The sequence below is a fragment of the Labeo rohita genome, chromosome 15 (genome assembly GCF_022985175.1).
Source record: "Labeo rohita strain BAU-BD-2019 chromosome 15, IGBB_LRoh.1.0, whole genome shotgun sequence".
Lineage (NCBI taxonomy): Eukaryota > Metazoa > Chordata > Actinopteri > Cypriniformes > Cyprinidae > Labeo > Labeo rohita.
Window position 1 is genome coordinate 27,203,906 of NC_066883.1, and position 21,912 is coordinate 27,225,817.

Sequence of the window (21,912 nt, forward strand, 5' to 3'; positions counted from 1 at the left end):
AGAGCTTAAAAGCAACCACACACTGGCCTGCCAGGTGCACTTCAGTATTGCACTCAGATGTTTTAAAGATCAAACTCTACTGAACTATTAACGGTTCTTTAACGTCATCGGAAAAGAAAAAAGAGCTGGAGCAAAATCAAGGCCAAAATTCAAGCATGAACTAGATTTTGACATCAAGCCCAGAGGCCACATGGACTCAGAGTTTGAGATAGATAACTGAGAATACAGAGCCTTTTAAAGGAGAAGTTCACTTCCAGAACAAATTTACAGATAAGTTACTCACCCCCTTGTCATCCAAGATGTTCATGTCTTTCTTTCTTCAGTCGTAAGGAAATTTTGTTTCTTGAGGAAAACATTTTTAGGAAAAATCTCAATAGAGTGGATTTCTATGGTGCCCACGAGTTTGAACATCCAAAATGCAGATTAAATGCAGCTCTAAACGATCCTAACTGAGGAAGAAGGGTCTTATCTAGCGAAACGATTGGTTATAAAAAACAAATACATTTTATGTACTTTTTAACCTCAAATGCTCATCTTGTCTAGCTCTGCAATGCACATGTGTACTCTGTGTCATCTCATTGTCTCCTCCAACTTATAAATCATCCAACATCAATGTTTTACCCGTCTTTGTAAAGGGCATTTGATTTTCAGAAAGGGGTTCATTCTTCTGCCTACATCACACGTGCGTAATTACGTAATGTGTGAGGTCGAGCTAATGCAGGACGAGCATTTGCGGTTAAAAAAAAAAAAAAAAAAAAAAAAAAAAAAAAAAATATATTTTTCAGAAACCGACCAATCGTTTTGCTAGAGAAGACTCTTATTTCTCGGCTGGGAGGGCCCTTTGAGGCTGCACTGAAACTGCAGTTTGGACCTTCAACCCGTCAGCCACCACTGAAGTCCACTATATGGAGAAAAATCTTGACATGTTTTTCTTAAAAACCTTAAATTTCTCTTCGACTAAAGAAAGACATGAACATCTTGGGTGACATGGAGGTGAGTAAATTATGAGTAAACTGATCAAAACTAATATTTTAATGTATTTTACACTATTATTTATTGCTGTGATGACAAAGCTGCATTTTCCTCATTTTATGAACCATTTTTTAAAACACATGATTAATGCTTACCTGTATACTATCCAACTGTTGGGGCAGGATTCGTAGAAAGTCGTCAGGCAAATTGCCAAGTAATGGTGGGTTCCAGTTTTTGTAACCTTGCACTTGTCTGTGTCCAGGGGGAGGTTGGGCCTCAAATCTGAAAGATAACAGAGGCCAGTGTCACCGACATAGCTTCAATGCCAACTCTCAACACTCGGATTAGAGTTATAATACAATTATTATCCGTGGATAAATTGAATTACATGCATACTGTCTATTAAACCACACCAACAGGGATCAACAAGAATTGCAGTTTGGTCAATGAACACCAGGGGGTAGCATTTAGAGAAGTGTGACTAAAATGAACAAGAAGCCGAGACCCACGATGACCCCATTACATGTTTTCAAGACTGATGTTTCAGTAATTAGTTTAAAACCATTTCAAACTCCGTTTTTGAGGAAATTGGAAAGATAGATAAGTAGAGAACATGAAAGCGCTATTTATAACCTGGGTGGAGGAACAGGAGGAGCATCCGGGTACTTCCTGTCATATATGTGCATGTCATATGTTGGTGGTGAGTAGACAGGGGGCGGCTCTTCATCTGAGCTGTCTGGCTCGAGGGTCCGCTCAAGAATCTGATAAAAGCACAAGACAAAACAAATACAATTTGTTAGCAGCAACATGAAACTTGCATTGCGGAAAAAACCCAAAACAAATTAGATTGCACAGATCCATTCATTTATTTAGTAGTGGACAGGTAATAAAACCAATAATGGTGGAAGGATGTAAACAATATTGGTTCTTTGGTAAGCTGATAATTAAATAACACTAGACTAATCTTTGCTTGAAACCTACAAGACATAGCTTTAATTTAATTTGTTCATAATTCAATTAAATTGAATTAAATTACTGCTGTAAGCATTAGCTTGTGAAGTCTAGTATAATGACAATTATAAAAATATATAATTATGAATCTTCTGTACACAGTGTAATGAATACTATTTTTTCTTTATTTTTTATTGCACCTCAGATCAATATTTGCTGAGATTTTCATATGAACAACAAAGCCAACACATCCAATCTAATGATAAAATAAATAAAAATGAAATGAAAAAATAAAGTCATTCTTTTAATTTAATTGTTTAATTGTAATTAAAATAATTATACTTTTTATTGGTTAATATTTGCTTTGATTTTCATACAAACTGCATATGCAGTACCGCACATGTACACATTGTTTTAAGATATTCAAAAAACGAAAAATATAACAAAAATGTAATGTCTTTTAATTAATTGGTTAATATTAGAATTAAATTAAATATTTAATCAATCAGAATATTACATTAAAAATTAAATGGCTAAATTAAATGGTATCAGCATCAGCAATCAATTTTTTGGTACCTTAGCTCAATGTTTGCTGTGATTTTCATACTAACAGCATATGCAGTACAGTACATACTGTTTCAGCACACCCCCATCTAAACATAAGATTATAAATAATACAAGAGAAAAAAAATACACCAGTGGGGAATGTCCTTAAAAAGCAAAGAATCACGGCAGAACGTATAAACAAAATGCACTGCAGTTTATGCTTCACTTAGTATCGCATCGAAGTCTAATGGCGGAGCATCTCCACTGGGCCATGAAGCAGACAGTTACAAGGACACAGACAGACAGACAGTAATGTGTTTCAGATCCATCTCGGGGCCCAGTACTGACCCACTTTCTTATCAGAGCAGTCAGGTGTAAGAGGATTGTGGGTAAGAAGCATATTGATTACTACACCCCGCTTAAAATAAGTGTGAGAGAATGCAACAAAACTTAGCTCTAATCTCAGTAAACTGTACTATAGAACATAAGCCATATGGACCACTTTTTAATATATATATATATATATATATTAAAATGTCACTGACCTCTGGTGGGATGCTGTCATCCGAATCCGAACTGTCATCTGAGCCTTGCCCGTCAATGCTCATCTGCAGGAGTTGGTCGATGGTGGCATCCACAGCTCCATTATTGGAGCGCAGTACGCACTCGATCACCTCATAGTCCATGCTAGGGAACATGGTTTTAAAGTCCTCCATTGCCTGGTTGAATTCCAGCCGTCGAACTTGCCGGTTGGGCCTGGAGTTGTTGAGCTCACCTGTAGCCGAGCCCCCGCCACTCCGAGACCCTCCATTACTGCTGCTGCGTCGGAAAAGGCTGGTCATCCTACAGGAAGACCCGTTTTCTTACCCGACCAACGACGCCACGCGGTAAACGCCGGCGTCTACTTCCGCCTGAAGTCTCCCACAAACTATATCTGTCCGTCTCACGTGTTTCTTTGGTTTCTGCTACTATTCAAGTTCACTTTTTCATCATTCCGAATACAATCTAGTCCACTGGAGCGAGAGAAATCCTTTCTTTCTCTTTTTCTGCTTGTTAAGCTGCATCCAACACGACAGGACGGAGTCGCCGACACGAGAGGAAGTAGATGGTCTGGTCTTGAGCGCTGTAGCTTTGTGTCCGACTGTGCGATATCCCCATTAGCTGTGCTCAAACTGAAAACAAATACACAGACAAAAAAGGGTTTGAAATCATACTGTTCATTATAAAGACCTTTGACTGCCAAACATCAACTGTTTAATGATATGAACTCTAGATTCTCATTGGCTCGTTCTGAAGACTAACCAGCCTGTATTTAGTCCACACACGTTGCTACAAAGTCATCTATCCCTAAGAGACGGATATAATGACATCCGCAGATATAATGACACAGGCAGAAATAAGCAGACGAAAAAAACCCCAAAGCTAGCGAGTGGAGTCGAATTCTAGGTTAGGAAATAAATACAGGGTGAGAAATCCAGGAGCTGGATGACAAAAAGGTATCCAAAAACTACATATGGAAAGGCATCATTACACTAAATTCAAGATTAAGGACAATTTTTATGTTAGACCACTTGGGCCAGTAGGTAGGTTGTCGATACGATTACTGCAGATCAAGTAGACCGATAACCGATATTTTGAACTGATATATATATATATGTATCTGGTCTAAAAATGAAAAATGAAAAAGTTTTTAATTATTTGAATCGGCAAAACGGTTTTGAAAATGACGGATACAATAACCACAAAAATACTTAATATCAGCGGCAATAATTGGCCAGGCCGATAACGTCATAATTTTTAATTATTTTATCGGCAAATCAGTTTTGAAAATGACCAATACCGATAACTACAAAAATGCTTAATATCAGCACAGATAATCGGATAATCACAGATAATGTCATAATTTTACATTGTTTTATTGGCAAATTGGTTCTGACAATGACTGATACAATACCCCCAAAAAAATCTTAATATCAGCGTTGATAAATGGCCAGGCTGATGTTGTCAAAATTTTTGTATTATTTTAATCGGCAAATCAGTTTTGAAAATGACCGATACTGATAATGCTTAATATCAGCACTGATAATCGGCCAGGTCGCTAATGTCATAATTTTACATTATTTTATTGCCAAATCGGTTTTGACAGTGACTGATATGATATCTAAAAAAAACCCTTAATATCAGCGCCAAGTCGGCCAGGCTGACAATGTCAAAATTTTACATTATGTTATTGGCAAATCAGTTTTGACAATGACCGATACTGATAACCATAAAATGCTTAATATCAGCACAGATAATCGGCTAACATAATATCATAATTTTACATTGTTTTATTGGTAAATCAGTTTTGACAATGACCGATACAATATATATATATATATATATATAAAATTATATCAGCGCAGAGAATCGACCAGGCTCACAATGTAAAGACTTGTCATTTTTTTTTATTCTGAAAATCAGTTTTGAAAATGACCGATACTGATAACTGTAAAAAAAGCTTAATATCAGTGCCAATAATTGGCCAGGCCGATAATGGCAAAAGTTTTACATTATTTTATCTGCAAATCGCTTTTGAAAATGACCAATACTGATAACCATAAAAATGCTTAATACCAGCGCAGATAATGTCATCATTTTAAATTATTTTATCAGCAAATCTGTTTTGAAAATGACAGATACCCATAACATAACTAATGTAACTGCAAATGCTTTATTTTATATAAATGGCAAACTGTATTTTCACTAGCCATTACCATTACTTCCATTTTGAGTGTCACAAGATCCTTCAGAAATCATTCTAATATGCTGATTTGGTGCTCAAGAAACAATATCATTATAATTATCAATGCTGAAAACGGCTGAGCTGCCTAACATTTGCGGAAATTTTTGCAGGATTTTATTTATTTATTTTTTAAATGACTTTTTAATGGTAGTGTATAGTGGAATATATTCTTGCATTTTAAACAAAATCCATATCTATACTAGCCAGCAACATACTATAACCTTATTTGCTAACATAAATATTTAACAGATGTTTACAACTGCAAGGTATAAAAATACACATGATCAAAATATGTAGTATCCAGTGACAACATAGCCCTGGTTCAGTAGGTCATGTGACAGTTCCATCATTTGGCCTGAACTCTTCAACATTGGCCCCACAGGGCATATATTATCACATAACATCAGTTCAGCTTCAGTAACAGCACTTGCTTGGAGGAACTGCAGCAAGGGAAGATTAGCTAAATTATCATCATGCCAGTAAGAGATAGCTTGAATAGACACATAAGCCTAAAGAAGAGACCTTAGGAAAAAGTCATGCCGAGCTTACCACCCCAAAACACAGTAAGGCCAGGCTGGATTAGCACTAGTCAGTGTGTATGAAACCACAGTGTGAGACGATATAGTGGTTGGAATCAAGGAGCAACCGCAACTACTGGAATGGTCTCCACTCAATAAACTAGATGGTTAGACAGAAGAAAAGGGCTGTAGAATGTCTTTGACCACAAAGCTTTTTTCTTGACAGAACAAGCTCTCATTTCAACCAACATTTTGGAAAAGCAGTGATTTATAACATTTTAAAGTTTGCTGTGGAGAACTATTATACTGTGTGTGTAAATGGCCTTTATAATTAAGTTATTTTGTCTTTCATCATATATGTAAGCAATAATATTGCACTGACTCTTCATTTTCCTGCTCACTACTAGGGCTCCCTAATAAACAAACAAATAAATGGACAAAGTATTGACTAGTATTGAAATTAATTCATTATATGAGATCAAAGTGGAGACAAGAAACTAAAATGCTTATTTTGAAAATTGCCTGGGACAATGGTTAATTATAACGTTTTTCTGATCAAAGAATGCCAAAAGTGAATAATTTAAAGTATTAATAATATTATAGAGGAAAAAAATATATATAAATCGATAGATCTTATATCTATATATTTTAAATGTAATAAATGTAAGCGAAAATGTTAGATTTTTAAATTTTTTATTAAGTGTTATTATATATAATTTAAATTATATTTTAATTTAAAGAATTTAAAATGTAAATAAAATTAATAAAAAAATTTTTAAATAAAAATGTAAAATTATTTAAATAAGATTTAAATAAAGTTATTGAAATTAATCATGACCAGTTAGTACGTATTTTACGAGGTGGCTAATTTGTACGAATTCATATAAATTGGGGAACTTGTAAAATATGTACGAGTGAGTACGTACGAATTAGCCACTTTGTGAAATATGTACGAAGTGCCATGAGAATGGGTTGCATATTACACATTCAACATTTTTTAATCATCCAAAAAAATTTTTCTAGGTTTAAATAATATGTTTTTTTAACAGAAAAACTATTATTGTCAAACAGCAAATCTTAATTTAAAATGCAAATGCATTCATTTACCTTTTTTGGGCTACATAATGCCCATCATCAGGCCTCAGTCTTCTCCACACCTAGTGGTCCAAAGTTTTCCATATATTTGCTTTTGGTTACGATGCGAAACAGGAATGCTAAAAATGCACAAGTCTGCACAGCATGGCTGCAACTTTGCTGTGATGTTGTAGGATCTCATATGCCTGCCTCCTTAGTTGCCCCATTACCACCCTCCCTTTCTCTCTCTCCTCTCAGTACAGGGCAGAGAAATCCCTGCTTCGGTGAAACAATGCACACAGCCGAGCCCGAGCCAAGCCCACATGGCACTGCCAGGACCCAGCACCCCTCACCAGCCTCTCGTTGGCATGGAGACATTTTGTGATGTAAACAGGATGCTTCGCCATGCACTGATATGAAAGCGTATGCACGCCTGCAGGGATGCCGGCAAGAGAGCGGGGAGCACTGTTTAATGCTCGAGGAAAAATTCCTCTCGTGGCCAATTTCAGTGGCTTGAGGATTGTGTTCTGACTGAAAAGGTATTGTTTTAGTTCTCTACTGAACTAAGCGCCTATTTTGCATCTACTTAGTCATTCGGCTTAGACGCCGCGATGCCTTGACGACGCACAACAAGAAAGGTCACCCAAACAAGAGTGGTTTTCTAAGAGTATGACCTATTTGGCAAGGAGTAATGGCAATTTAGAAAAATAAGCCAAAGAGAACTGAGATTTCTGGAAAATCCAGATAATTTTAAGAGTTGTTGGATAAGTTTAACTTTTTTAACGAGGATAAGTTTAAGAGTTGTTGAGATTCCTTAAAACATGCTAGTTTGGGGTTTTCTAAAATTAGACTGCCTAAACATTACGGCTGGGTAAAAATATTGATTTCCCAATTTTAATCAGTTCTCATTTTTACAAAACAATATAGATTCTGAAATCCCAAGAATCGATTAGTCTAGCCTGTTTTCAGTTAATGAATTGAACATTGTAGTGGGGGCATACGTGAGGGACAGCGTACAGTGCGCATAACGCAAATTTTGTCATCAGAATAGTAGGCGTTTGAATTGAATCAGAAATCTAATCGTGAGTTTGTGACTTGAATTGTGAAATTTGTGTCAAAGCCCAGCCCTACTGAACATACTAGAGGTCGACCGATGTATCGGTTTTGCCGATTAATCAGCACCGATAGTTAATTGGAGGAACTATCGGTTATCTGCAAAAATCCATGCCGGTGTTGGTTTTTCCGAGTTGGGTCCATTGCTGGAGCGGCTGAGAAGGTCGTCATTATACAGCAAAGTCCCTATAGTCCTTTATACTTTTACCCGTTTGGTGATCAAATAAAGTCTTGTAGCCCGCCACTTCATTCGGACGTGACGCGTCCAGTGTGTGTGATACCGGATTGCTGCGAGTTCTTCTAGACGCGGTGCTGCACTTTTGCCCATTGTGTGACTAACATATTTTTGTATTTTTAATAAGATAACCACAAATGTTCTAGAATAGAAGCAGTTAAATTGTGAAAGTACACAATATCGATATGTATGCAATTTCAATGCTGTGGCCTTTGTGTAGATATTTAAAGATGGCCATCTTTAGCATGAATGTTGATGCAATGGTAACACTTTACAATATGAGTCCATTTGTAACATTAAGATTGATAAAAGCTGTAGAATAGAAGTATTGTTCCTTGTTGGAGTGTGTTAATTTCAGCATTTACTGATATATTTAAAAATGTTAGTTGCTTTTGTTAACATTAATGAACAATGAACTAATTCTAATGATCAATATATAATTAATATTAATATTGTACATTTACAAAGTATGGTTCAGTAGGCTACTTTTTTATTTTTTTAAATAGTAGAGCACTATTTATTTTCTGTTCAGTATCCATTTTAAAACTATCGGTCGATTAATCAGTTTCGACCAGTGTGGGCCAACCTAGTTCCCGGTATCGGTAAAATCCAATATCGGCCGACCTCTAGTGTCTTAATGAAAGAAATTTAAAAGCAAAATTTGAACATTTTATTTTTAAAATGTCTCAGACCAGTGATGTCGTCGCTGCACTATTTGTACTGTGAATTCTGATTATTTTCTGAATTCTGGTATTTTCTTTATTGCATATGCTACAGTTCATAAGTTCTGTGCCAAGTTTTCATAAATGTTTTTTTTTTTTTTTTTAAAGAAATTACTACTTTTAGTCAGCAAGGATGCATTAAATTGATCAAAAGAGAAAATATTAAATTGATCATTCATCTGAGAATTCTAAAAAGAAAAGTTTTCACAAAATGAAACAAAATATTTCTCGAGCACCAAATCAGCATGTTAGAATGATTTCTAATCATGTGATCATGTGACACTGAGAACTGAAAATTCAGCAGTGCAACACAGGTATAAATGACATTTTAAAATATAAATGAAATAGAAAAGAGTTTTTAAATTGCAATAATATTTCACAATATTGCTGTTTTATCATATTCATGATGAAATAAATGCAGCCTTGGTGAGAATAGATGACTTATTTCAAGAATCAAAATAATTTAAAAAATTCTTACCAACCCCAAACTTTTAAACTGTAGTGTAGTGAGCTTACACTGCAATTATGATAATTAGTATTAATAATAACAAAAAAATCCCCTTCTAGATGAATTTCATGGCCTCTAAAACACTCAGCCTGTAAATAGTTCCTCCTCAAAAGCAATACTATATTTAGTGCAAAGCTGCTCGTTGTCTGGTATTTCAGTATGGAATTCTTTCTGTATTATTTCAACTCCCATCAGGGATCCCTGGAGACAGGAAATGGGGAACAGGATGCTCCATAACAAAGCCTTTCAAGTTCCAGAAACTTGTAACATGTTTAGCGCAAAGACTATATTCAATAATGTAACATGAATGTCAACAAAACAGAAATCTAGTAAAGAAGTCTTGTTCACAATGAATGCAGGGATGTAAATATCTGGAGTTTAACGCATGCAGGTTAGAAAGAGCTCTAGCCAATATATATAGATGAGGTTATCATCAGCTGAAATTCTGAACATCCCACTTTCCACTTAGCCTTCCTGCTTGAGACTCTCACTTCCTGTTGTGAAGTACCCGTCTGACCCATCAGTAACACTCCATATCAAAGAGCTTTGAACTGAAGACGAACACAGCACAGATGAGTTGGCAGTGCAAGTATACGTGTGCACTAAGAGTTGGCACAGACTGCACAAAGCCAAGGCCGTACATTCCACAGAGCTATTTTTCACATGACTATGATCTGTATCCGAGAACCTTCTATATTTACTAATGGGAGCCAGATTTTACTCCTCCAGAAAACCAACTCACTGTCTCCACAGCCAATGTAATGACAAAAAAATTCAGAGCAGATGTAAACTATTCATGCTAAATGTGCGTCATAATTCTGGTTCTGTTACCTACCTAGGAATTATGACTATAACGGGATGTTTTACAAACAAGGAAAGATAGGGGGGCCTTTGGGCAGTTCCGCTTTTATTCTTACTAGGTAATACATAACCTTAAAAACATCTAGGAAAGTCCACTGATCACAATCCAATCAACTTCATGGTTTACAGTTGTCATATACACTGTAAAAAACAAAAAAACTATTTGTTGAGTCAACTTAAAATAATTTGTTACCCTGCTGCCTTAAAATTTTAAGTTTAGTCAACTCAAATGACTTTGGTCAACTTGAAATGTTAAGTTGTACTAAGTGATAACTTAGATATTACTTTTACTAAACTTAAAAGCTGTGTTTGTTACCTGGCTGCCTTAAAATTGTAACTTGAATCAACTCAAATATCCAAATTGTCATTTAGTAAGACTTAACATTTTAAGTTGACTACACCTTTTTTTTTTTTTTTTTAGTTAACTGAAATTAAGGCAGCGAGGTAACAAATTATTTTAAGTTGACTCAACAATATATATATATATTTTTTTACAGTGTTTGTTGAGTCAACTTAAAATAATTTGTTACCCTGCTGCTTTGAGATTTTGTGTTCAGTCAACTCAAGTAAGTTTAGCCAACTTGAACAGTTAGGATTTACGAAGTCACAACTTAGATATTCAAGTTGACTAAACTAAAAAGTTGGTTTGTTAAACTTGTTGGGCTTGTTACCCAGCTGCCTTAAAATGTTAAGTTGAATTAACTCAAATATCCAAGTTGTCACTTAACATTTCAAGTTGACTTAAAGTTGACTTTAACTTAATTTTAGCAGCGAGGTAACAAATTATTTTAATCTGACTCAACAGATTGTTTTTTACAGTGTAGCTGAATGAAACAGTGGTTATAAAAAAAAAAAATATTTTTAGAAATGTACTATTACAGTACTATTTAACAGTAATGATGACTTTTTGATTTGATGCTCAAATAACATTTCTTATTATTGATGCTGAAAACAGTATTGTTTGACCTTTTTTTAATGAAAAACAATTTTATTTAACATTATAAATACATTTACTGTAACTTTTGATTAATTTATTCCAGTTATGCTATATAAAAATTGATTTCTTGAAAAAAAAAAAAAAAAAATAAATCTACTAACCCCCAAACTTTTAAATGGTAGTAATTTTGGTGGTAATGGTGGTAATTTTTGTACTTTATAACATTATATATCACTTTTTAGAGGAGAAAAAGTACAAAAATTATCTAAATACATACCTTTCTACTAAAATATTTAAATTGTAAATTGCCACAGTGAAACTGTGAAAATTTTCAATAATGCAAATTAAGTATGAAAACCGTTTCTGATTCAAAGAAATAAAGAGTTCAAACTGAATTCAAGGAAATTAATTAAACTTGAAAACTATTACTTAACTTAAACTACTCAAGTTTAAATCAAAGATGTTATTTATCCCGTTAAAATCTCAACATGAAGCTACCATGCTTCCCGAAAACAGATATAAAACAGATCCAACAGAGGAAACAACTGCCAACCGCAGCAGTCATGAACTCTTGAACCAAGGATTTAGCAAACTCATCCAGGTTGGTCAATAAGTCACATGGTGCACACCGCGCAGACGGTTTCCAGGTCCAACACATGATGTGAATTATGGGAAAAGAAACACATCATATCCTGCCTGCAAGCTGGCTGCAGGCCAGTGGACATCCAGATGCTGTAGTGCTTTAAAAACTCCATTTAGAAAAGCCTGAACACCATCACCTGCTCGGAGGATACATGGATGTGAGATGTCCACTTTCACATGCATTATTCAGCTCTGTTCAGTCTTCTTGTTTAGACAGAGATGGATTCAAGTGGGCAGGTCTTGATGGGCATAAGAAAGAATTAAACTGATGTCCTGTACTTGTAAAAACCAAACAGTGCTTGCTCTCAGATGTAGTTGAGGCATCATAAATGGCCTACTTGAGTTTAAGAGTATTCTTAAGTGTTCAAGTGTAATTTGTTTTTGCATGTGTAAGAAAATCTGCACAGTTTAGTGGAATGGATTTATACACAGTAATGTCAGAGAAGAAATTGTTGAATAAAGTCATTATTTTTGTTTTCTTTGCGAAAACAAAAATAATTCTCGCAGCTTCATAACATTAAATTTGGACAACAGATGCCACACAGATGATTTTAACAATGTCCTTATACTACCCTTCTGGGACCGACATGAGGGTGAGTAATAATGCCAGAATTTTCATTTTTGAGTGAACTATCCCTTTAAGAGCAGAAACTTCTCTTGCATTTAACAAATAAGTGCATTTACTAACATCATTACATATTTTGCCTCATTACAATGCTAATTTGACAGCAAAGCACTGATTTTAAGTTGGGATGCAAATAAAAATGAAAATTTGTTGATATCAGCAACAGTAAAAGTATGATCATGCATAGCTTAATACCATGGTTAAATATGTTTCTATAGACCAATTTAGAGTAGACGTCACACATTGTGGAGGCAGAAAAACATTGGAAAAACAAGTGGAGGGAAATGGGTAAAAATCAATGGAATAAGAGAAAAAAATTATTGTTGTGCCTTTGGATGTCAGAATAGGAATGCAAATCATGTTTATAGAATACTGTCACCAAAAATGCCATTTGAAGCTAAACGCAGATGTTTAAACAGACAGACCATGGATGAAACCTGCTATGATTTCTCTGCTTTTAAAGCATAAATTTGCTTTACATCTGTCTACATAATATTCACATATGTACAGTTACATATACAGTTACATCGTGAAATACTATTTAAACGTATAATGTTTTACATTTACACTATTCTGAATTTTTCTCCGCAAATGTTTATATCTCGTAGTTCGGACTTTGTAACTCGATATAACTCAACAATAGCAAGTTTGTCAATCCTGAGGAACAAAAACAGTGTGGGATATATACTATAATATATATATTTTTTTTTTTTTTTTTTTTTTTTTTTTTTTTTTAACCAAGGTGCTGGGTAGTTTTTCTGTAACAAGCTGCTGGGTCATTTTTAATGTTGGGTTTTTTTCTACCCAACTGCTGGGTTAAGCCTGTCTCTGTCGAAACAACTCAGCTGCTGAGTTACAGCGCTGGCTTTTTGGAGAGAGTGGTTCTTGGCACCGTCAGTTTGGTGCACCTCTTCAGGAAAATAAAGATTTGTATACATTTTATTTCATTTATAAAGTTGAAGTTTGCAGTTAACCTGGCGAACAGCAACCCTTCACCAGCTCAGATGGGCTGCCAAATAACCCCAGTTGGGTTGTTTTTAACCCACACTGTAAAAAAAAAAAACAACTTAAAAAAATGTTGTTTCAGCTTAAAAAGTAAGTGTTTGTGCTGTCTTAAAGTTCAGTTTATTCAGCTCAAATATTCACATTTTCATGTAGCACAACTTAACATTTCATGTTGACTAAACTTAAATTTTTTTTTTTTTTTTTTTTTTACAGTGCAGAATTTTAGAGTGTAATGTTACTGGTAGCTGAAAATCATCAAATTATCAAATTAGCCAAAATATTTCATAAAAGAGCATGAGGCAGGGGATTTGTGAATAACGGTCAGTCCAATTCATTACAAATCTGGAGCTCCTTTGCAGATTCCTTGTGGGTCAGTAAATAAATAAATACAATTTTGAAACAGGGATATAAACAGCTAACCAATTAATTATTCAGTGAGAGTTAAAAAAACAAACTGCGCAAAACATAATAATACAAGATTGGATAAAGTAAATAAATGTAAATGTAGAATTAGCCAAAATCTGCAATGCTACTTACAAAGTAGAAACTACCCACATAAACAACAAGCACATGATAAGTCAAGGAAACAATGGGACATTTTGGGTGTTGACCCACATTAGTGCACCATGGCCCTGTCACAGTGACTCTAGCTCTCCTGATTGCAAGCACTAAACTGGTTGCACTCAACTTGTTTTGACAGCCGATAAAGGCCAATTAAAGCCTGCAGGTTGTGTTTTCACAGGCCTTGTCCAAGTGTTATCAAGTAGCTGTTTTTTCCAAAATAGGTTTCACTTTGCATTAATAACGCTAAATCTGACAGACCGCCAAACGCTGAAAGGCAGAACAACTTCAAAGGAGAATAAAACGCATTATTGGCATGCAAGCTTTCATGTAACGATTCCTCAAGTGTGCGCTGTGATCAATATTTAACAAAGCTCTAATCACGTCAAAGTGCTGCAATATAAGAGTGGGAGAGTACGGTTTAAAACCGTTCCAAAAATGCAGAAGAACCCAAAGACGTCCAAAGAGACCAAGCCACTTTTGAAATCGGAAACTATCTGGCAAAATCAGCACAAGCTAAAAAAGATAACAAACAGGCTAGCAAATCATGAGGGGGGGGGAAACAGAAGTGAGAGAAATGCTCTTTCACCAAGAGGAAGGAGAAAAAACATGGGTTTGTTGACAGAAGATCTTTTCCAAGCAGTGTGTGCCATGATCAAAAGAATGCTAAATCTAGATGCTCAAATATCAGGCCGTTTCATTCCTTCGACACCGCCCGGCTTCAAACTGTCAAACGCTGATTAAAGACAAAGCTTGCTGTGTACAAAATCAGTCTGGCATAGACAGACAAAAATGAAGTTAACAAATAGACTATAACAATATTACGTCTTGTGATTATATTCTGAGTCAAAAAGGCAAACGGAGCAGTCAAAAGCAAAAATATGGCAGTTCGGCAAGCAGATGAACAGAACGGACCCACGGGGGGAGAAACTGGAAAGCCTCCACGCGTTCTCGAGTGAGCCAGTCAGCGCTAACACCTTGGCAGACGGACAAGAGCAAAACTAATTGCAAAACAGACCTTAGACAGAGGCACAATCAATTACGCCGTCTGTGACGTCTGGCTGCTTCTGCTCGTACGTGTTTCTGAATGAGGGAAGTGTGAAGTCTGCAAAAGTAGAATAATTCATGGTTGAAAGGGAGTAGCTCGCTGCTATCTGTAATGGGATGTGCGTCTATCTGAATGCATCACTGACTGGATGGATGCCACGGAGCCATTCATTGGCGAATTCACTTGATCGGGGACACAAAACAGCCTGGGTTTGATTCAAGGCTGTTTCTGCAAGCACAACAAGAGAAGGCTTGTATGTGGAGTTAATATCTGTGGTATTTCTGTGGAAAAGCACTGTCATTTGTGACTCTAGGTCAGATGAATGAGCAGGAATCAGTCAGGCGGACACTGAACCAAATAGCGTAAGGGTTTGACAATCCCCCTCCTCCTCTTCTGTCTTCCTCCTTTTATCTGACCTGGTTCCAAAGCCATAGTCAACATGAGGGAACTGGGGTTTCTGAAACAGGAAGGTGGGAAGAAAAAGGCTGACTTGACTATGACACCCCCCAGCATGTCCACTGTTCCAACTGCTGGATGGTCTTCAGAGTGTCGCCCCACCGAGTGCATCTGTTGAGGCTCAACGCCATAAACCCAATAACGATAGTGATGATCTTAACAGACCTTTTCTGGGCCATCTGCCACAGAAGGAACAAAAGTCTGCCACTGTCCCCTGGGAGCCCAACACACAAAACATTTGCTAGGAACAGCCTCTGAAAGTACAGTAACAGCCACTATCCACTCAAATACATAAACATATTGTAAATACAGTGATGTGATAGGCCTATACAAAGGTTTGTTAGTCTGATTCTAAAAGAATTATGCACTGAATTGATTAAAAGTGACAGTAAAGACATTTATAATGTTTCTACTTTGTAAAACATTTCTATAAATATATATTTTTTTAAATCTGTTCTTTTGAACTTTTAAAATACATGTATTATGGTTTCCACAAAAATGTTAGGTATATTAAGCAGCACAATTATTTTCAACACTGATCATAATAATAAGAAATGTTTCTTGAGCATATTAGAATTATTTCCGAAGGATCATGTTACTCTGAAGACTGGAGTAATGGTGCTGAAAATTCAGCTTTGTCACGATAGAAATAAATGACGATTTAAAATATGTTAAATACGAAAACAGTCATTTGAAATTGTAATAATATTAGCATTTTTACTGTATTTTTAATCAAATAAAATAACCCAAAACTTATAAACAGCAGTGTAAAATGCCAAAAGAAAGAAAAAAAGAAATGGTATAGAAACAATTTTTACACAGAAATCTTCAGTAAATTGCACAAACCAAAAAAATAATAATAATTTTTATATTTTAGTATTTTCTAAAATATAAGAAATATATGGTAAAATATACTTGAATAATCTTATTTGTTTTATTTACTACTTTTTTGAAGTGTAAAAATATGTATAAAAAATATATTTTAAGCAACACATTGTCATATGCACAATCAATTACACACATCTATGAAAATAAATATAATTTGCATTTCAGAAAGTGAATCAGAAATTGATTCATTAATTGCTCTGATGGATCCAGCAACATTTGATTCAAACTGGTGACTTATCTTTTAAAACCATTTATTGTAAAAATATGCACTCCAGAGTTATTTGTTCGAAAATTAAACCACACTGGTCACGTTGTATAGTTCAACAACACAGATTAAATTTTGATTCACTGCATGTTTTTATTTCAAAATTCTCTTTATTGATATTTGTACTACAGTTTATCAAAACTAATCTGTTTATTTGCGTTATGCCTGCTATAATATAAGACGCTTAGGAGTTTGTTGTCCTAGGAACTTATTTTAAAAATACAAAGGCTTAAACACATTAGACAGTGATGAGCTATTTTTGGGACTAAACACATTTAGGAATAAATCTCTCTGACTATAACATCCCAAAGCTATACTGACTGCCCTGCGTGCACTTTATTCCCAAAAGTCTCTGACTGCAAACTATTCACATGCTAACAAAAAAAATCATTAATATACAACCAAGCCATTTAACACATGTAGGCAAACTGAGCGTTGACATCACCAATAAGGAAGGGTCAAGCTACATCCAGCTCATCACCACTGAGGTCCTTGGGTGGATCAAGAGACATCTTAAAAGCTTTCAATGGGATAATGCCATACAAAATGGGAGGTGTGTAAGTGGATACAATGAGTCCATCATCCCCTCCAGCATCTTCAAGAAGGGCAAAAACAGGGTCAGTGGCCATATGCAAATAAAGACTCTGTTAAGGGGAGAGGAGTGGCACCAGCTGTCCAACAGACAGACCTTCACCACCTCCTTCGTCGTATATAACACTGACATCTAGATCTTTGAACTCAGAAATGTGCTTCACAAACCAAACACAGCTGTTTTGTGTCCTAAAATGTGACCGTAGGGTTTCCTAAGGCACACAATTCAGAAAATAACAAAAAAAGATATGTTAGTATTAAATTCCAATCATGAAAACGGAGTAAAAACCAATAAATATTACTTTAACTTCTTGAATGTTGTGCCTTGTACTACATGAAGTTATGCAGAGATTACACAGGCCTCTGGTTTGTCAGATCTGAAATCTAAGGGGAAAAACTGAAGGCCTCAAACAAAATGGTTATTTTGGTGGTTGGAACAGCATGTCAGCCAAGAAAGCACGAGAGACATCCAGTCTCTGAAGTTTTCGTGCGCAGTTTAATGAAATCATGAGATTTTATTAAAAGGGCTAAAACTGGTTCTTTAGCGTAAAGTTGTAAAGAAGCTGTCAAAAGTGTAATGAGTAAAAAATTTGCAATTAAAATCTCCTGTTGCGTTCACTGAGCCACGATGTGTCGGGTTTACACACTGAGAAGAAGCACAAAATTCAATATGAACGTGCAAATTATGCCCAGACCATCTGATTTCCATGAATCGGTTTGTTTTCAACGGCTCTGGTTTTATATAAAAAGTAATTTAATTTAAAATTACATATAATGTGTGCGCTTGCATAAAACATTGTGAAAATTTGTAAAGATGCACCAGGGACTAGTCGGAATTAGTTGGTTTTCCAAATATCAACATGATTGCAGTGTGACACTGATTTTATACAACAGTAGTTCAATTAAGTGACTTAGAAACAATATTGACTGTTTTTGCACAGTTTTGCTGACGAAAATTGTTCCAATCAAAGCCACAGCAGAAATGTGTGTGTCCTAGCAAAATTGCGGTGTTTTCGTTACTGAATCCATGCTTTTAAACAAATCAAGTGAGTCAATGATTCAGAAACCCATTTACAAAAGAGAGTCATTTGCATCCTTTCTGAATGAATCTGCAGTTTGAACGAATGACTACATGACTCGCAGTCATTTGCCACCACCTATCATTGCACATTTCTTATTTGCATGTTAAAAAAATATTTAAAACATTAATCTAATAAAATTATTTATGCATTTTGCAGTGTAAATACATTTATAGAGAATATTGGTTACATAGTCCAGCTTGGAGGAATTGTAATGTTTAATTTTTTTTTTTATGTAAATGATTATTATTATTATTATTATTGCATTTTTAAAAAATGTATAGATTTTTGTTTGTATATGCTCTCAATTAAACTTTGTAGAAAGAAAATTGGAATTGGCAAAAATTGGTATTGGCAGGTCACACTTACAAAAATAAATACATAATTAAATATCAATTGAAAATTGCAATCGGTGCATCTCTAAAAATTTATTTACACATATTGCCAATATCGCTTGTTTTAATAAAATTAAATGCATTTCAATCTCGGAAAAGTAGATTTTTGCGAGTTTTAACACTTTATTGTTACGAGTCATTATGAAATGGACAAGTCTGCAAGGAATGGTGTTCGATTCAATGACTTCTTGTGATATTCGATTCGCAGTGACCCTGGTTAACATGTTCAGAAGAGTCGCTGACTCAAAAACAACGTGTTATGGTATTCGGTTCAATGAGTTGGTGTATTGTCCGATTCGCAGTGACCCTGGTTAATATGTTCAGAAGAGTCGTTGACTCAAAAACAGCGTGTTACGGTATTCGGTTCAATGAGTTGGTGTATTGTCCGATTCGCGGTGACTCTGGTTTACATGTTCAGAAGAGTCGCTGACTCAAAAACAGCAAGGTATGATATTCAGTTCAATGATTTGGTGTGTTGTCTGATTCACAGTGACTCTGGTTTACATGTTCAGAAGAGTCGTTGACTCAAAAACCACAAGGAATGACATTTGGTTCAATGATTTGGTGTGTTGTCCGATTCACAGTGACCCTGATTGAACGAATCGTTCAGACCAGTTCTGCGAACAGAATCAACCGATTCAATTAAAAGATCCGACTTAAACTAACCATTAATTCACGAATCGGACATCGCTATCGAACAAGCCAGCGAAGACCAACAAATTCGATTCGCGTCTGTGATGCCTAAAAATGCTGTCTAGGTAGACAGCTGACTAGCTTTAAAACACAACCAGCCAGATTAATGGCAGAAGGACAACGCTTTTCAGATCAAAGATGTGGACTTCTCAGTCTTTACTTCAACAGGCGTACAGCAAAATTACCTTCCACATATATAAACATACAATTTAAGTGTAAATAAGACGAGAGGCCGCAGCAGTTCACAACACAGTCCTCAACAACAGCAACCAAACAGCCCTAACGTTACTCTAAACAAAGACGTATAAAACAACCGTAAAAACATCGACATAGCGATTTTATCAGTGTAGTAACTACAAACCTGTTTCATAACGCTAACATAATGAGCAATCCGTGGAATTCAATGTTAATCCAAGCCAGTGTAAAAAAAACAACAAAGCTACTTACTCTAGGTGAACAGAAGCAGAATGCCACAGCGCACGTTCCCAACCCGTCCCGTCTTCTTCTTTTATCTTAAAAATAAACACTATTTGCGCATTTTCGTGGGTTTTAAAAGACTATTCACATCGGCATGCATTATCTCTGTCGACATAGCTTCGTTCCCGGTCGGTGCGTTCATGCCGCAACGCCTGAAATCCCACAGAAAGGGAAGTAGCACTGTGTTGTTGTGTATGGGGATGAATCAAAGAGATGGGAAAAAATCTGTCACAGCCAGAGTCTGTGTGTGAGGGAACAAAGAGCCACACGGCCGCCTAGTGAACAGAGAGCCGAATTACACCTGCTGAGTACAAATGTAAGACATCTAGGCTTTTAATGACTAACCAGTTTGTATATTAATTATGTGTATCTTTCCTTTCTCTTATTTTCTTGCTTCATTTCTAGACATTATTGTTTTTGTTTTTCATTGTCATTAATTATTGTAACTCTACCTTTATTTAACATTGATATGACAAATGTTTTGACAAACATTTAAGACAATTATAACGTGTGGGTGGGTGGCAGATGTTGTTTTGTTTTCCCTTTTTTGCTAACTGTTGAAAAAATTAATGTTCTGATATTCTTAAACCAGCAACATAAAGTAAGACATCAAGGCTGCAGGGAAATGTTTGAGAAAATAAATATGAATATAATGATGTGTTTGTAAAAAAGAAAAATATATGAATGAAATAAGAGTGAATGTTTACGTGACAGTTTCTTCAATTAAAAATATCTTATTTCGTGTTTAGCAGAAGAAAGAAATTCATACAGCAGCATGAGGGTGAGTAAATGATGACAGAATTTTGATTTTTGGGTGAACAATCCCTTTAAATCTACAAATTGATTACATGTACGTTCAACAAAAGTATATTATTTGCAAAAACTGTGTATGTATTGCCTACATATCTGTTTGAAAATAAATATGAATATTTTTAGTAAATGTCAACTTATAAAAAAAAATAAAAATATTACATTGTCTAAAAAATATATATTTTTTAAGTTTTTAGTATTGTACTTAAATGTTCAGTTTTTAAATGCATATAATTTCCAAACAATATCTATACTTAAAATTTTATACATGTTGGACATAACCTGTATTTGCAAATAAGTTATTATCTGCATTATAACTAAAAAAACATGACAGACAACAAAGTACAGCATTTAATTGTAGATTAAAACTTTCTCTTATCCTGAATTCCCCCTAACACAATTAGTATAATTAGTATAATTTACACTACCAGTCAAAAGGTTTTAAACAGTATGATTTTTTTTTTTTTTTTAAGAATTCTCTTCTACACCCCAAAGCCTGCATTTATTTAATCCAAAGTACAGCAACAGCAGCAATAATGTGAAATATTTTACTACATTTAAAATAACTGCTTTCTATTTGAAAATCAGCTTTTTTTCCACAATTCTTTGATGAATGGGAAGATCCAAAGTTCAGCGTTTATCTGAAATAAAATGCTTTTGTAACATTATACTGTACACTGTACCATTCAAAAGCTTGGAGTCAGTATATATATTAGAGTTAGATTGATCAAAAGTGATAATAAAGACATTTATAATGTTACAAACGATTTCTATTTCAGATAAATGCTTTTCTTCTTAACTTTTTATTCATTAAAGAAACCTGAGAAAATTCTATTCAGCTGTTTTCAACATCATAATGACAATGATTTCTGGATCATGTGACTGGAATAATGATGCTAAAAATTCAGCTTGAAATCCCACAAATAAATTGCATTTTAAAATATATTCAAATAGAAAAAGAAAAAAAATTAAATAATAAAAATATTTGTTTTTGCTGTACTTTGAATCAAATAAATGCAGGCTTGGTGAGCAAAAGAGACTTATTTAAAAAAACATTAAAAATCTTACTGTTCAAAAACTTTTGACTGGTAGTGTACATTTAGTAAAATTGTTTAAAATTAATGTACATCAAGAGTAATAACTAATAATAATACT

General features: G+C 34.9%; 1 protein-coding gene across 3 annotated transcripts in view; it reads right to left on the bottom strand.

The window, feature by feature from the left end:
• The window catches only part of cuedc1b (CUE domain containing 1b), a 31,196-nt gene extending 11,023 nt beyond the window's left edge, over window positions 1-20,173 (bottom strand). For 2 of the 3 annotated variants that reach the window (XM_051129499.1, XM_051129497.1), the window contains exons 1-4: window positions 19,918-20,173; window positions 3,015-3,641; window positions 1,606-1,733; window positions 1,128-1,254 (exon numbers count right to left, since the gene is read on the bottom strand). In XM_051129499.1, the coding sequence (XP_050985456.1) occupies window positions 1,128-1,254; window positions 1,606-1,733; window positions 3,015-3,311 (552 nt within the window). In that variant the 5' untranslated portion in view covers window positions 3,312-3,641; window positions 19,918-20,173. Of the gene's footprint in view, window positions 1-1,127; window positions 1,255-1,605; window positions 1,734-3,014; window positions 3,642-6,879; window positions 7,063-19,917 lie in introns of those variants that run through there. The other variant, XM_051129498.1, reaches the window with a different exon arrangement.
• Window positions 20,174-21,912: the final 1,739 nt, after the last annotated feature.